Below are 17,287 nucleotides of genomic sequence, written 5' to 3'. Positions count from 1 at the left end.
AAGAAGGTACGGTTAAGATATTATAGCCACTAAAGAAATGCTGAGTATTTTACCCAGAAAAAATAGAAAAGATGACTTGAGGGATCTCAGGAATTGGCAAAACCACACCCATCTCAGGTTCAAGGTTATAAAAATAAAAATTTGAGAAGAGACTGGGGCATTCTGCTTGCTTGGAAAGGGGATTGGGGCTTAAGAAGGTTTTTTCTTCAAGCTCAGCTGCCCAGTCAATCAGAGGCAGCTGCAGCCTTGGTCCCAAGAGATCTGGCTACTGCTCATAGATGGTCTCAGACCTGGCATCAACCACATGGTGCTAGTTCTGCAGGAATCAAGATGCTGGAATCAGGGGGTCACAGAAGCTTGACCCAAGATTTCAAAAGAAGGCCTGAGAGGCCAGGCAAAGTGTATCAGGATCAGAGTCCTGTGGGCTGCTGGGGCGGTGGGGGGGGGGGGGGATGCATGATGAAGTAAGAAGGAAGCCAAAGCTGCAGTGGAGACACCTGAGATTAAGAGACGCCAGTGACATGGGATGTCAGCTAAGGGAAGCTACAGGAATGGAGCAGAAGTAAGCCAACAGAGAATCATGGGGGCCATAGGGATGGAGCTACCCAGCCCTTTGGAAAGACCACCATAGTCCTCTGTGTGCCAGATGCTGGCTGTGGAGCTATAGGACTTGTTAGCGCAACCAGATGAAGGTCTTGCTTTGGTTCCGTCCCTTTATCCTATGCCCCTATATTTTTTATTTAAGAATGAATGTTTACGCCATTGTTTTTGGATATAGTTAATTTGCTTTTGTTTGTTCTAGGGGTTCATGCTGAGAGTTTGCTTTGAATCTCAGAAGACTTTGGATTTGGACTTTTGGGTAATGCTGGAACTGTCAAGCCTATGGAGTCTCTTGAAAATGGACTAAATGTATTTTACATTGTGAGATGGGCATAAGCTTTTGGAGGCCAGGGAGGTTACACTTTAGGTATGAGGTATTCCAAAAGCTCATGTGTGAGACAATGCAAGAATGCTCAGAGTAAAATTACACTGTGAGAATTGTACACTAATCAGTGGATTCATCCACTGATATGGATTCACAGGACGATAACTTGAGTCAGAAAGGGTGTGGCTGGAGGAGATCTGTCACTGGAGGTATGCCTTTGGGGTTTACATTTTGTACGTTGTGAGCAGAGCTCTCTCTACTTCCTGCTACCATGTCCTGAGCTACTTTCCTCCACCATGCCTTCCACCATGATGTTCTGCCGCACCTCTGATGCTCCTCAGAGCCATGGAGTCAACTGCCCATGGACTGAGACCACTGAAATCACGAGCCAATATAAACTTTTCCTCTCTAAAAAAAAATAATGATAATAATAAAGCATGTGCTACGACACATTAGAAAGCAAAATGGTCCTATTTTTGCAGTGACTATTAATTCAGAGCAGTAATTCTTCAGTCACTATGTCTACACTCATAGTCCTGCAAATTTGGTAAAGTGCTTGCCCAGCATGTGTGAGCCACTGGATTTGATCCTCAGCACCACATAAAAATAAATAAAATAAAGGTCCATCAACAACTAAAAAAAAAAATTTAAAAAGCTAAAAGAAACACAAATAAAATATAAAAGCAATTTTAAAACCAGAATATTTATCACGAAGTATTCATCTAAAAGACAATTAAAAATACAATTCAGTTGGGCAGAATGCTGGCTGTCTTCCTCAGTCACCTACATTTGCTTCAAAGTCATCTAGAGCCTAGAGGTAGCCGAGGGAGGAGAGTGATTTTATTGTACTGAGTTCAGTCTAACACACTCCCTCACTCGCACTCACACTTTTTCACTTTCTCTTTCTCTCTTTCCCTCCCTCCCTCCCCCTCCCTCCCCCTCTCTCTCTCGCGCGCGCGCTCTCTCTCTCTCTCTCTCTCTCTCTCTCTCTCTCTCTCACACACACACACACACACACACACACACACACACACACACTTACTTTTTAAATAAGAAGGCATGCATGTAATCCCAGCTACTTGGGAGGCTGATCTCAAGTTCAAAGCCAGCCTGAGAGACTTAGCAACACCCTGCCTCAAAATAAAAAATGAAAAGAGCTGGTGGGTAGGGCGCTTGCCTCGATTGTGGAAGGCCCTGAATCCAATCAATACTCAAAAGAAAAACAAAAAGAAGGCCCAAAAGTCCTTTAGGACATTAAAATAATCTTACAAACTGTACAGAGGGCTGAGGATGCGGCTCAAGGATATAGCACTTGCCTAGTGTGCACAAGGACCTGGGCTGGATCCCCTCATGACCACCACCATGAGAAAAAAACTGCATGGAAATTTAGGGCAGTATTTATGATACGATTCTAAATGGAAAAAAAATATTAAAAAAACAGCACCTACATTACAACTGCAATTACATAAAGATCGATGTGTACACAGACGACAGGAAATAAGCAAACTAGAGAACTATATGCAAGTAGTGGGATTACAGAGGCTTTTATGCTTTGGGTTTAAAAATACATTTCTGGAGGATGGAGTGAGGGTATTTTTCCAGGGGAAGAGGGAGTTTCCCACTTCTGTTCCACTCTCCAAACCCCACTCCACATTATTTTTTAATAGACTGTGCCCAGACAGCGTGGCCAGGGTAGGAAACAGGCCTGGCTGCCCCCAGCAGATAAGCAAGGCAGGCCCTTCGGCTGGTTTCAAAGGCCTCTCTATCACAAGTCCTCCAGCAGACAAGGGAGACCACCACTCCCCAAAACACCAAAGAGGAGAATCATCATCTTCAGAGTTTCGAAAAGGCCTTATTTGACAGCTATGGCTAACATACTAAGAAATAATCTATGCAATAGACCATATATAAAAATACCGGAAGATTTTACCATTTTGAAAAGGCTTAGAATATTTTTTCATAAGTAACTTTTCATTCCAAGTATTTTTCAGGATGCTAAGTGTAAATTAGATTTCTCTTAGAAACACAAAGAGGAAAAATAATTTCTGACCCAGAGTACTACAATTGCACAAGTTCCTTTTAGGCTACCAGCTGACAAAGTCAGATGACAACAGAAAACAACACATTCTACAGGCACACTTTTAAGCACACACATGCCAGGTGCAGGGGCATACACCTGTGATACCAGCGACTTGGGAGGCTAAGGCAGGAAGATTCCAGTTTGAAGACGGCCTCAGCGATTTAGCAAAGCCCTAAGCAACTTAGTGAGACCCTGTCTTAAAATACAAAGGGCTGGGGATGTGGCTCAGTGGTAAAGTGCCCCAGATTCAATCCCCAGTACAAAACACACACACACACATAAATGTATATCTGAGGAGGTGCCAGGGGCTTCTCAGCCTGCTCTCAAAAAAAAAAAAAAAAATTGTTCCACTTAACAGTAACATATCCAAAGGACAGGAACCAGGCACATCTCTGGAAAACTGTTCTACTCAAAATTGCTTTAAACCAGATGACTGCTTTAACATCTGACTCTGCGTCAGGCCTCCAGGAGAATGAACTGTGCCACCCCACACACCTGCTGGGGCCTCACACTCGGATGCCTCCCGTTATTCAGAAGGAAACCAGCAGCGGCCTGTGGAGCCAGGCCAGGAGATGCAGCTTCACTCCGTGAAGCGCTTCATCTTTTCTCAAAGACAGCACAGAGAAGAGCATTCTGAATGACACAAAACTGTTTCTGCAAGATTTGAGACTCTCCCTTAACAAAGAACCAGATCTTCTTAAACGCCTTGTAGACAGTCAGTCCCTAACTCTGAAGGGTGCTTTTTTTTTAATTGTGGTTTTCTGGTGGGGGAGGGGTAGTTGTAGACAGACAGAATACCTTTATTTATTTATACGCAGTGCTGAGGATGGAATCCAGGGCCTCACACATGCTAAACAAGCACGCTGCCACTGGGCGACAGCCCCAGGCTCAATGCTATTTACTCTTGTATGTGAAAAAGCACAAAATACTTTTCCAATTCCTCATGTTATGAAAATGTTACAAACCTCAGAAACATTACAATATACTTAAAAAAAAAAAGTCAAGTCTTCTCCCACCCAAAAAAAAAAAAAAGAAAAAAGACTTCAAATAAAAGCTGGTAAGAGCAAAGATGATTCCAACTGATTCCAGAGGGCCAGTGCAGACAAGGACATCATTTTCTCAATTACAAATTAAATCAATTATTTATTATAAAAAGTCCCCTGGTCTGGGTTTTCCCCCAGGTCTGAAATCCTTGGTGAAGTGCTACACACAACAGCGATGAGACAAGAGTACTGACTCTGACCAGCGAGCCCAAAACTCCCTGCGTGGAAAAGCCACCGAGGGTCTCACTCACGACCCAGTCATCCCACAGTGCCCCCGGGGATGGGCAGGGGGACTGTGACCTAGCACTGTGGAATAAAAGTGCTTCCCCAAAAGGCAGCGAAACGAAATCCCTGAGAGCTCACAGGGGCTGCAAGGCAAAGGAGCCAGCGGGACGGATGTGGGCTCACCCCCGGAGCTGAGCAGGGAAGTCCCAGGGACACACCGCCCTGCTGGTGAGGAGGCAGAGGGGAGCTGACCCAGCCAGAGGTGGCCGAGGAGCAGGGAAGAGGAGGCTGGCATTAACCAGGGCTTGACCTGTAGGCTGGCGTTTATATTGGACCAGGAAGCACCACGAAGCCAAAAGGTTCTTGATCAGGAAGCAGCAGAATGAAGACCCCACTTGAGGGAGGCACTTCTGTGAAGACCATCAGGTCAGGGCTTCTGCTCCAGTCTGCGGTTTCCCAAAACAAACATGGAACCCAAGCTGAGAGGTGCAATCCCAGGTCTAGAGGACAAGGAGCACACCTCTCCCTTGGACCTGTGCATGAGTTTAGAAATAGACGCTAAAATAGCGAAGGCTCCAAGTCTCACAACCCTGAGGCCTAGGCCTCTTCCACTCCACAAGCTGGACCAGTGGTTCCAAAGTCACTGCGGACACACCAGCTGTAAGCCACAAGCACTGGAGAAGCTGCTTTTCAAATGGACAGTACTGTAGTGTGATCGACAGCGAGAACTAGGGAGATCTAAGGCTCTTAATTCTCTAGGGAGGTATCCTCAAAGTGTGGTCCTGGAGGCAGCAACACAACTGGAAACTTGCTAGAAATGCAGCCGCTCCAGGCAGCTTCCCCGGGTTAGGTGACAGGGAACTTTTTCAGTTGCTGCATCTTCAAGGCAATAAATAGAAGCAAGTGAAAGACTCTGGTCCCACCCTCAGGAGAGCTTAAGGGCTGGGCAGAGATAATGGTGATAAAGGACTAAGGACCCACACCCACCATCCTAAATTCCAGGAAGCCAATAAAAGTCATAGTGGAGCAAAGCTCCCCATCAAGAGAAACTGCAGAGCCCTGAGGGGAGAGACCCAACTAAAGGCCTGAAACTCCACAGGTGGATCCACCCAAGACTGCAGGCTCAGGTCCAGCCACAGACAGGCAATGACCAGCTACCTTGTATGCAGGTAGCCCACCATGCACACGGAGGCCAGGCCACCCTTGGCAGGCCACCCTCAGCAGCACTGGGCACATGACTCACAACAAGCACCACCTCCACAGCTGCCAGACGCCTGCCACAGTGAGGAGCAGCCCCACCACCACCTCGCAGTGAAGACAGTGGCAGCAAGAGCACCCCAACACCAGCCCTGCACCAGACCACACCTGAGGGCGTGGCAGGAGGAATCTGAAATACCTGGCAGGAGCCACCTGAAGGAGGAAGAGAACACAGGCTGGTCCTGCAAGCCAGGGCTCTCCCCCAAGCTGTGCTGCTTTCCAGGTGAGAACTGGCCACTTCAGAATCCAGAATCCGCCACACTCCGTCCAACTGTAAAACTGCTGCCAGAGCCCGTCCCAGCAGGAGCCCTGCGGAGTCCACCAGGACAAGGAGCTGGGCCCTTACCATGCAGTGAGTCCCCTCCCTATGAGGTTTCCCTCCTCCGAAGACAAATCTTAAAAGATTTGTATTTTCCAGAATGACATAAATACAGCCAGGCCCAAGGCCCGCTCACTTTTTCCACCCAGCCAGTGCAGGAACCAGAGGGAAGAGGAGGGGAAAGTGAACGCCCCCTACTGGCAAGAGCTGCTCAGGCAATTCTGTACCCTCTCACGTCTTTTCCTTATTGGATCACTTCTGAAGCTTGTTGATACAGTGAGCCTGCCTCAGACACAGAGGCAATGTTCACACAACACTCTCCTTTCTTCATCAGGAGTTTAACAACTTGGAATTCCCCACACTGAACATGTTTTCAAAGTTCTCTGAAAACTGTGTCTAAAATAACTGCTGGCCAAGGGTCAGTCCCCAGTTCTGGACTATTTTTCATTTGTAGTCAGGTTTACTGCTGTGAATTTCTACCCAAGAAAGTACTTTGCTCTTAAGCGGGGTATGGTGCTAGCCAGCCCCCCAAAGAGCAGCTCTCTTGGTGTACACATGCGCCCTCAATCCTCCACCCACGGACACCTCAGTATTTAGAATGTCGTGCTGTGCTGGGCCCAGGGAGGCAGAGGCAACTCCTGGCATTTGGGAGTCTGCAGCCCTGAACCTGCCCTGGCAGCTATCCACATCTGTGGCACTTCTGTGCCCAAGTCTTTCACTGACCGTCACGGAACATGCAGCCACACTGCCCCAGCCCTCACAAGAAGCACATGCTCAATTCTGATCCATGGGCTGGACCCCAAAATTTGATCAACTGAAGCAAACATGTCCCCAAGACCTGATGGGACTTCTTGAAATGACTCTGTGCCCACAGAACCATGGGACAGAAGATGAGAAAATCAAGAGAAGCCTGTTAGGGAGGTGGAGGTCACTGACCAGCACATGGAAAATAAGCGTTTATTTATATCACCATTTATTTACAGAGACAAAATAGGCAGAATCACGTGATGAAGAGATCAAGGCTCAGGAGTCCCTCCCACCTTCGGGCACAGAACAGTCTCTGGACCCTGGAATTCACTCCACCCACCGGGCCCTCTATCCTTTCACCAATAAACTGCAGCAGAGTGGCCTGGAGATGAAGAAGAACGGACCAGGGGTCAATCCTGAACCCACGAAAAACATAATAAAGGGTTTTTCTCTTTTAAAAAAAAAAGAAAAGTCTAAAAACACCCAGATGCTGGAACAGTGACAAGATGCTAGGAAGCAAGTGGTAGTTAAAAAGATGGGTTAGAGGGAGACGTCTGAGTCCACCTTGTGCTGCTACACAGAACATCATCCCTGGACAATTTACAAAGAGGTGAGAGGTCCAAGGTTGCAGGGCCACATCTGCAAGGGCCTTCCTGCTGGGTGGTCATCACGTGGCCAGAGCAGGCAGGGCAGCTCAGCTCTCTTCCTCTTCTCAAAAACCACTACCCCATCCTGGGGGCCGCACCCCAATAACCTCATCTAGCCCTGATTATTTCCCAAAGGCCCCATGTCCAAATAGCATAAAGAGCCCAATTTCAGGATTAAGTTCCAACACAAGAACGTTGGGGGCCGTGTTTAACCCACAGTAGACGATAAATCTAAACTTCAGGTGCAGAAAGCAGAGAACCAATTTAACTGCAGGGCTCAGTCCCTGAAACTCAGTAACTGGCAGCACCCGATGCCTCCGCAGAGGTACCTGAATTCAGAGAATCAGTGTGAGAAAGTCAGTTAACGAAGTGGCAGACAGACAGATAGACAGACGGCCTGCCCGCTCCTCACCACCCGCTTCCCATCAAGGAAATACTCAAGACACGCGGACAGGAAGGAAACCACAGGCCCTGGCCCAGGCAACAGCAGACTCCAGACACTGCACCCACACCAGTCCTCCTCCCTTCAGCACTCAGTGGGCACAGGACTGCCAGCGAGAGAGGAGCAGCAGCAGCCCAAGTGGGCCCTTAAGAGAACAGCGGGTCCCAAGGGAGGATGGCGGAAGAGGAGAAAGTGCCTGAGCCACTCTCAACGGCCCGTCAGGAAGACGACCTGACAGCCCATGATTAAAGTCCCACGTGAGGGCTGCGCAGGCCCCACTCACAAATACGAGTGGGCATTCCAGGGTGGCCTCCACCACGAAAAAGACCACGCCCAAGAAGGGGGAAGAGAGTCATACTCCAGAGATAAAAACAGGTATTTCACATTAAAAAGGAAAAAGACACTACAATAAAGGGACATTCCGAGAACCAAGAAGAGCTCTTAGAATTTAAAAGAACAAGAGCGGGAGGGCTGGGTACAACGTAGCTCAGAGTACAGCACCTGTCATCCAGAGACTCTTGGGTCTGACCCCTAGGGGACACACACACACACACCCCAAAGCAGGAATGAAACAGTCACTACAAGAGTTGGAAAAGTTGAGACAGAACTCAACTCAGAAAGTCGAGTGAAATAGACAATGAAATAGCTTTAAAAGGATAAGAATGAGGATCCACCCAGAAAATGGAGGAACAGGAGCACCCAAAAAAAAATAAAAAATCAATAATTCCAGTGGTTCAAGAGGTTGAGATGGGAGGCTGAGATGGGAGGATGGCAAGTTCAAAAGAGCTTCAGCAACTTAGCAAGGAACTTACCAACTCGGCAACACCCTGTGTCTAAACAAAATATAAAAGGGGCTAGGGATGTGGCTCCTGGGTTAAGCAGCCCTGGGTTCAATCCCCAGGACCAAAAAAACAAACGCACTGTACCAGTCAAAGAGTCCACCAAGACCGCACTTCAAGACACAACGGACAATTCCCATCCTACTGGGTTCCAAAAGGTTACACACCTTAGGTGCAGAGTCCTACCGGCTAGACCAAGGGGGACCAGGGCCTTCGAAATTCTGCACTCTTCTCCACCAATGACTCTGTGCCATGCCGAAAGTGCCAGAATAAAGACCTCTTAAAACATCAGTGTCCTGCAAGATACCCAAAGGTGATGGCAGGAGATAGAGAACACAGGACATCTGGCCTAAGAGAGCAGCCAAAGAATCCAGGAATGAAGGCAAAGAAAGATCAGAGGGGCCAGTCCAGAGAGGCGCAGAGCGGAGGCTCCAGAGCTCCCCCAGGGAGGAGGAACACACTGTCCCCACCACCTGAAACTCCCAGGACAAGCTGCAACACCTGGGGAGTGTTTGGGGTTCTAAGTACATTCACCAAAAAAATAAATAAAAACAACCAACAACAACTTCCGAGGGAGGTCACTAGCCAGGCTGGGCTGTGCACACCTCCAGAGCTGTCCTGTGACTCCATGGGGAGAGCAGGGGCGCCTGGGAGTGAGGGGGAGAACAGGCCAAGCCTCCACCACACAGCCCCGGCTGTACCCCGAGCCTGAAGCCAACACGAGCAGCAACTCTTCAAAGTCTTCACGAACTAAGGAGCAACAAGGAAAATTCAGCTAGGGGAGACCAGGGCTGCCTCCGCGAGAGGCATGGAGGCAAGGAAGGGCAACCGTCTCTCCCAGCAAAACTTACACAATTAATCCATATTTTTCAATTAAACTAAACAAAATTAAACAAAGGATGTGGCCCGATAACAGCCCTTTCAAATCTTAGGGCCTAAAATTCTCTTTAAAAACAGGAAGAGACTTATAATGGGAAGATAAACCCTAGCCACAAGTTCAGTAAGCATTCACATAAACTTAAAACGTTCCCACCATTTAGTCAGGTATGAATAGGGCACTCAAGAAAAAGTTTCGTTTTCTGAACAAAAACCCTCAGAAAACACACAAGGGAAGGGGCTGGGGTCGGGGCTCCGCGGTAGAGCGCTCGCCCAGCACGTGCGAGGCCCGAGGCCCTGGGTTCAATCCTCAGCGCCACATAAAAATAAATAAAATAAGGGTATCGTGTCCATCTACAACTAAAAAATACTTTTAAAAAACACAAGGGAAGGTCTCTGAGGTCAACAGGGTCATTCTCTGTGGACATGGGTGCCTCAGTAATCAGAAGCACAGGGAGTTTGATACAATGTAGAAAGCAAAGGTACATCTTGTTCTGTCTTCCCCAGTCTAAGCCTGGGAAACCAGGGAGCCATCTAGGATTGGGGAACTCCTGTTCACCCCAAGAGCCAGGTGTTCTAGTAGCCACATTTTTTTCTTTTTCCTAAAGCATCTGGCACAGGATCCCACTGCGAAAACCTGAGTGATGAGAAATGGCTACAAGTGACGGGCTGGAGGACAGTGGCTGGCTCCAGGCGGCAGGGATAAGAGTGCAGCTTCTATTTCCTGCACTCACTGGCCACAAGATCCCATTAGTGAGGATGGCGAAAGGCTAAGGCACACACAAAAAAAAAAAACAGAGCAGGGAGGGTCGGGTGTGGCCTGCTTCCGCAGGTTCGGACTTTTCAAGCAGCAAGTCTGAATCACAGGGAAATTGCCCAAATAAAGAGCTAAGTGGCAAGAGACCTCAGGCCTCCACCCTGGCTTAGAGGGTGTGCCGTGTAGAACAGGCTGCAACTGGCAGGCTGGGCCCTAGGCTGACCCCTGGCCCAGCATCCTTCACCAAGGGCCACCTCGAAAACATTATCAGCCTGCACCAGGAAACATGCAGCTCAGCTCACCGCTAGACACAGAAGAGCACCCAAACCACCGGATGACAGGACAGCCCCCAGGCTGGCCCCCAGGCTGGCCACCAGAGCCTCCATGGGGACACTGCACCCTTGGTGACCTATAAAAACCTCACATGACCAAATCCTTCTTAAAGGGTACTCCATTTTTTGTGACCTACTAGCAAGAATGTTCCCTGATCCTGGATTAGAACCTAAATGCCCAGGACTACTCCAAAAGTTACTGTAACTTTCCTTTTTGAATCTCCCACCTCCATCCTACAAACAAAAAACACTTTCAAGCAAAACAAATTCTTACCATTGTTACATTTTACTGATAAAGAGGGAACATGAAGCATTGGCACAGCATTTTAAAAACTTAGACCGCAGGAAAACTGGCCTTCGTTTTCCTCATTACTCTGGGGCAGCAGGAAAAGGCCGTAAAGCAAGGGGGTAAGAGCAACAAAAGACTATGAACTATTCACCGAGTTCAAATCGCCAAGGTCTGCATGAACCCTGCTAACAAGTCCATCTTGGCTGCCCAGGAACACCTCACCCTTAGGGGCTACCGTGGGCCTCCAGCCTCAAGTACTGACACCTGCTAAGATAACACTCAGCCTACCCCAGAACCCACCTGGGTTGGCCTTGTCCACCACCTACACCTGAGAAAGCAGGTGGCCCAAAGACCATTATGCTCATATGCTCCAAACTGGGCCAGGCCTCCTGCCACCCAAGACCCAGGCCTTGCCCCAGCAGACCTGCAGGCCCTCCCTGGACCCCCTACTTCCACTCTGAGATTCAATCCAACTCTCCAAAACTGCCTCCCAAGCCAGTGGCTTGTGCTGTGTCCCTCAGTCACTGCAACTGTCTTAGGGCACTTGCCTGGCACCAGGCTGCTGACCTCTTGAGGACAGGGACCTATACACAGGCCCACAGCTCCTGGTGCCATCCATCCCTGCAGGCTCCCCTGTCTAGAGCGGAGCTGTGAGACACTGGACCTCATCCTACAGTTCAGCCTCACCTGACATTGCTCTCAGAACCTAAATCTCTTGCCATCACTGAATGTCCACACTCGGAGACACCTGACAATCCCCCAGGGAACGTGGGCAGGCATCTGCTAAGGAAAAGAAACCATGGAAATGTGACGTGCAAGGGAAAAAGTGCAGCAGCACTCAGGCCACAATTAAACGCAGCTGTCCTGTCTCCCAGACTTCCAAACTCAACACTCTCTTCTCACGATCCCAGTGCAAGGGGCCTCTCGGAAAAGGTCTGTTTCTCCAAGGAGCCAGGAAAAGGAGAGGGGCAAGGCCAGGGACAGGATGATGTCAACAAGCAGAATCTTGTTGTTCAGCTATTCCTCTAAATTGTCTGTACTTACAAATATGACAGTATCTGAAATTTATGATAACCTCAAAACACGCTGATTAACTCAGGCTCTGGTACACAAATACCTGATCTAATTAGTGTTTTCTCAAACCATGGGTCAGGAACCAGTGGGCTGTGAAATCAATTCAGTGTTGCAACCAGCTCCTCTTTTTAAATAAAATGTATCACAAAAGTACATAGCTAACAGTAAAGAACAGAACTATCTCCTGAAAGTTCAGTTTCTGGCTTGGATGTAAATGCTACTTCTAACCGGCATCACAGTCCAGAAAAGCTGAAAGGTGGCTGGAAAATTCTGTTTAAATCACAAATTCTTTTTAAATCACAATTTATGCAAATTCAAAGCTGATGGCTGCTCCCACCTCCAACTGAAGCTTGCTTTTAATTTGAATTGAGTAAAACAACAAATGTTCAATGAAGGACAGGGCGTACTTACTGCCACCAATCAAGCAAATTTCTTTATATTTATTCATAGTTACTACATTCAGTTCATGATTTCTATTTTCCCCCATGCTAATATAAAACCGGGGTGTGGGAGGAAAAACAGGAAAGGCCTCAGCAACCTTCATTAACATTTACTAAAGATGGTAACCCACTTAGACTACAGCAGTCAACCTAGAACCTCTCACAAGAGCATTCAACAATGGCTCCTGCCTGTAGAAATTTAAATATATATATATATATATATATATATATTTCTAATTTCTTCGCCAAATATAATCTGGAATATAATGACTGTAATGTTTGCAAAAGTAACAATAATGGCATGGTGGGTGGGAGTATGGTCTTCAAGGCAACAAAGACCTGGTTTCCAATCACAAGTTTGCCACCAAATACTCTATCTTACCTTGATCCAATCATTTGCATTGGTTTCCATGGTTATAAAATGGTTAAAATAATACCTATGTCTCAGTGGTACCAACAAGGATCATAAGACGGCTAAGTATGATTTGCAAGACACGAAAAATGGTCTTCAGACTAAAATGTTCCTCATTCTGGCTATTTTATAAGCATTCCTGCCCAGGCCACCTAAATTCACTCTGTAGTCTTTCCAAAACATTTAAGCCAACTCCTTAACAAGCCGGGGTCAGGGCGTGAGGACAGAGGAGGGACCGGAGATCCATCCCAGAAGGGAGGAGTACTTCTCTCCAGTTTTATCTCTGCCAAGGGTCACGGCCAGGTGTGCCTTTAGTGCAATCCTCGTCCACAGCTTCTAGGGAGCCCTCCCCTGGCAGCAGCAGCAGCAGCAGCTGCTAATTCCTAAGTGTGCTTGTTTTCTGGAGGGATGGGAGGAGAAGGAATGTTATTCCCCAAATGGTACACCAAAATCTTACACAGTTTGTGAGTGTACGTAAGCACAAGGATGACTGTCAGAAGCCACTTTCACACCTCTAACACTCCAACAGCTGAAAAACTGGTCTTTCCTACTGAGAAAAATTTCATCTTTAAACTCAGAAAATAAAAACTCCTGCCTGTAACATCACCTAGGAAATTCACTCTTTTTGAGAGGTGAAGTTATTAAAGAAGGGCTGAGGATGTGGCTCAAGTGGTAGCGCGCTCGCCTGGCATGCGTGCGGCCCGGGTTCGATTCTCAGCACCACATACAAACAAAGATGTTGTGTCCGCCGAGAACTAAAAAATAAATAAATATTAAAAATTCTCTCTCTTTCTCTCTCTCTCCCCCCCTCACTCTCTCTTAAAAAAAAAAGTTATTAAAGAAAATATATCTTCTTTTCTCAAGATGAGGAATTTTGGCCCACTCCTAAAAAAGAAAAAAAAAAAAAAGCCCTACACCAGAACTACCTGGTGTCCATGGAATACTAACTTCAGAGCACTAGCCACAGGGGCTTTTGACCTTTTTGGTAAGGGGGGGGAGGGGAACTGAACTCAGCAGGGGCACTCAACCACTAAGCCACATCCCCAGCCCTATTTTTATTTTATTTAGAGATAGGGTCTCACTGAGTTTCTTACTGCCTCACTTTTGCTGAGGCTGGCTTTGAAATCATAATCCTCCTTCCTCAGCCTCCTGAGCCTCTGGGACTACGGCCTGTGCCACTGTGCAGGGCACTTGCTTTGTACCCTTTCAAACTGATTCACTTTCCACGAAAGTTGAGCACCTAAGTAAGTGAGGCATTTGTGCTTAGATTACAACCAGATTAACACATTATAAAAGTCAGTCTAAAGGAAATATTGATAAAACTTTTAAAATCATTCCAAGAGACCTTTCTTGCTCTATAGACAAGAAATTATTTTTCACCCAGCTCACCAGGCCTTCAGGCCTCTAAATTCAAACAAGCAGGAACTTTAGGGAATAACAAGAACCATATCTGATTTTTACCTAGTAGTCAACACATAAAATGTAAAATTCTTTTAGATAAGATTTAGGAACTTTCTTCAAGTATCTTCCCATTCATGATTCCTTTAAAAAAGGGCAAACTTGGATTAAAATCCTAACTGCCATTAAAAGTAGTAACTTTGATTTCCTATTTTTCTAGGTTTCAAACCAGAACAATGAAATTGTTTTCTTTTTATGATTAGAGAGAGAGAGAATATGATCTCTCTGGACGAGGGTCTCAGATTCCTGCTCCTCAGAGCCAAGGTCTAGGCATCCTGCTTCTGGGCCCTGGATTCAGAGGAAGGAGCTTGTTGCTATCCATATTATAACAAATAATCCAGGAGGATATTTTTGGTTGTTTTCTTAAAGCTCTTCTGTTCACTGATTTAGCTACAATGCTAGGAAGAGCAACACTTTAATGACATGCCCTAACTGTACCATGCGACTTTAATCCCACTTTGTTACCATTTGTGAGTTTACAAACATTACAAGTTAGCCAAGGATGCCGTTTCCCCACTCCCAAAGGGTTGAAAACAGTCCCCTAAAGCGAAAAAACTTTAATGCATTCTTGTAAATTTGAAATTCAACTCCTCTGATTCCCCCAAAAAGTCACTGGTAGGCCAAGATGCCACAAAGTATCCACAGAGAGGTCTGCTGCAAGGAACTCCTCTCCTAGCCATCAAAGTCTCAAAGTGAAAGCCCAGCGTCCGGCACTGGCTGGCTGGGCCAGGCCCCGGGACGCTCCAGCGCGCGGTCCCAAGAATTCCCCCTTCCCGGTTTGCAGGCTCGCACTTTCCCCTCGGCCCGCCCAAGAACCAAAGGCTCCAACCCAGGGCAGCCAGGGGACTCGGCTGCACCTTCCTGCACCCCGCCCTGCCGCCTGCTCCGCGGGGCCGCGCGGCCCGGGACCAGTCACTGGGGCGCGCTCCCAGGTCCCCGCCCTCCGCTCAGTCTTCCGCCCGGTGGCTCTGGGGGTCCTGGGGGTCTCCTAGGAGACAGACTCCGGGGGCCCGGGCCCCTGGCCTGCCCAGGGACCGAGCGGGGCCTCCAAGGGCATTTATTCACATCCCTTCTCCCCGGGGATGGGGCCGACGCCGGCCTGCAGCTCCGAGTTGGGGACCGAGGCGAGCGCCCAGCGCCAGGCGCCGGCATCGCACGTCGCGACCCAGGCCGTGGTCCCCAGGCCCCTCCACTCCTACGCACACCCGAGACCCGGCCGCCCGCGCCAGCAAAAACCGGGGGACTCGGGCCCGACGTGGCCAGCGGGCCCCGGCGCGACCCCGGAAGGGAGAGCGTGGGGGGGCCGTGTTTACACCGCCAAGTTCCCGCTTCCGCCGGCCGCATCCCTCCGCCCCGGCGGCGCCCCTGCCTACCTGCATGCCCGGCAGGCCCGACTGCACCGGGGAGTGGGCCATGGCGCTCCGGACGGCCACTTCCTGGCACGGGACGGCCGGACCGCGGCGATCCGCGCGGGCGACCAGGCCCGCGGGCCGCGCGGGAGCCCGAGGCCACCGCAGCCCCGGCGGGTCCCGGCCGGCCGGGTCTCAGCGGCGGACGGCGGGCCGCGTCTCCATGCACGGAGCCGGGAGGCGCTGCGGGGGGCGCGGGGCCTCACGCGAGCTGCTGCTGCTGCTGCTGCTACCGCTGCGCCGCCGCGATGCTCGGCTGCAGCAGGGCGGCCTGGGCCCGCTCGCGCTGGCCGCCTGGAGCCGGAGTGGGCGCGCACAGCCCGCCGAGCCCGCGAGCGCCGAGCGCCGCCGCGCCCCGCCCCGGCCCGGCCCCCGCGCCCGCCCCCGCGGCCCGGCCGGGGACCCCGCCCCGCGCTTCCGGGAGGGGGAGGGGGAGGGAGGCCGGCGGCCGCCCGGCGCCCTAGGCCGCAGCCGCCGCGCCGCCGCCTGGCGCGCGGGCCGGGTTCCGGCGGCTCCCGCGGGCGCTCGCGCTGCCCCCGGGCGGCGGGGAGGGGGCCTCCGCCGGGGCGGGCGCTCGGCGTGCGGGGAGGGCCCGAGTCGGAGCGGGCTTGGCGGCGAGCCTGGGCCTCGGGGGTGCGTGCGCACCCCGCTCCTGCTCCGCCCGCGGCTCCCCGCGGTCCAGGCGAGCCCCCTCCCGCGGCCCCAGGGGAGACGGCCCGAGGCAGGGTGGGGGCAGTGCCCAGCGGGGCCCCCGCCTCTGGCCTGCTCCAAAGGACAGGGCGGAGCTTCTTGGGTGTCTGGCGAAGTTTCCAACCCGCCCTAGGAGGAAACCGAAAGGGGAGAGGCCGAGGGACGGCGAGTGCCCCGGGTTTTCGCGGCTGCAAACGGCCGCGCTCGGACTGGCGGGCGCCGGAAACTTGGCTCCGTGAGGGGGCTGGACCCCACCGCGCGGACCCCGCACCCAGGCGGGCGCGACCCCCCGCCAGAAGAAGTCAGGGAGGAAGGGAAGACAATGGAAGGAAACTGTCCAGACTTCCCCAGCCCACTGCCTCCGAAAGCCCCAGGCCCCCTCGGAGCACCAGTTCTGCCTTTAGCCACCTCCTCTCCAACGACGGAGGGAAAGAGTGAGGAAGGAGTGGGGCGACGCTGCCTCCAAAGTATTTTATTTACTACGGCAGGTAGGTAGGAAGAGGTCTGCGGGTCACTGACCATCGCTGCCTCGCACTCTGCGGCGACCTGGCACCGCTCTTGGCCCTGAGTCCCACTCTGCGCCGTGGCTGTGCGAGGTTAGGCATACCAGATGAGTCCCCAGGAGCTCAGACGATTGGAAGCAATTCTAGAAGTCCTCCACGGAGGTGAGGAGTGTTTATTCTCTGAGGTGTCATTGTATTCCAAGAACGTCTGTTCCCTCCGGTGCAGTCCATCCGACAGAAATGGGATGCTAAGACTTGACACCCGGTTTTCCTTTGGAAATGGCGGTTTGCCTCAAAGTCACCAAGACACCTTAGAGTATATTCATGGTTGCCACTGATCGCATGAGAAGCGCTGCCACCTCTCAGCATAGGTGACTGATAGAAAGTTGAAAACAGGAGTCCCAATACCCAGGGGTTTATAGTTTTAGATATTGTGTACCCCAAAAAAAATGGGTACATAAAAAGATGAATAGCAAAATGACCCAAAACATGTGTCCTTAAAATGCCCATTGTCTTCAACCCC

The 17,287-nt window shown here is 50.3% G+C and overlaps 1 protein-coding gene across 1 annotated transcript in view; it reads right to left on the bottom strand.

The window, feature by feature from the left end:
• Nucleotides 1-15,876, bottom strand: part of Stk24 (serine/threonine kinase 24) — a 100,167-nt gene extending 84,291 nt beyond the window's left edge. Inside the window, exon 1 of the mRNA XM_026399789.2 lies at nucleotides 15,536-15,876. Coding sequence (XP_026255574.1) covers nucleotides 15,536-15,577 — 42 coding nt within the window. The 5' untranslated portion in view covers nucleotides 15,578-15,876. The remainder of the gene's footprint in view (nucleotides 1-15,535) is intronic.
• Nucleotides 15,877-17,287: the final 1,411 nt, after the last annotated feature.

This window comes from Urocitellus parryii, chromosome 2 (genome assembly GCF_045843805.1).
Source record: "Urocitellus parryii isolate mUroPar1 chromosome 2, mUroPar1.hap1, whole genome shotgun sequence".
Taxonomy (NCBI): Eukaryota; Metazoa; Chordata; class Mammalia; order Rodentia; family Sciuridae; genus Urocitellus; species Urocitellus parryii.
Note: the sequence above shows the minus strand (reverse complement) of the source record. Positions and strands in the feature narration are given on the sequence as shown.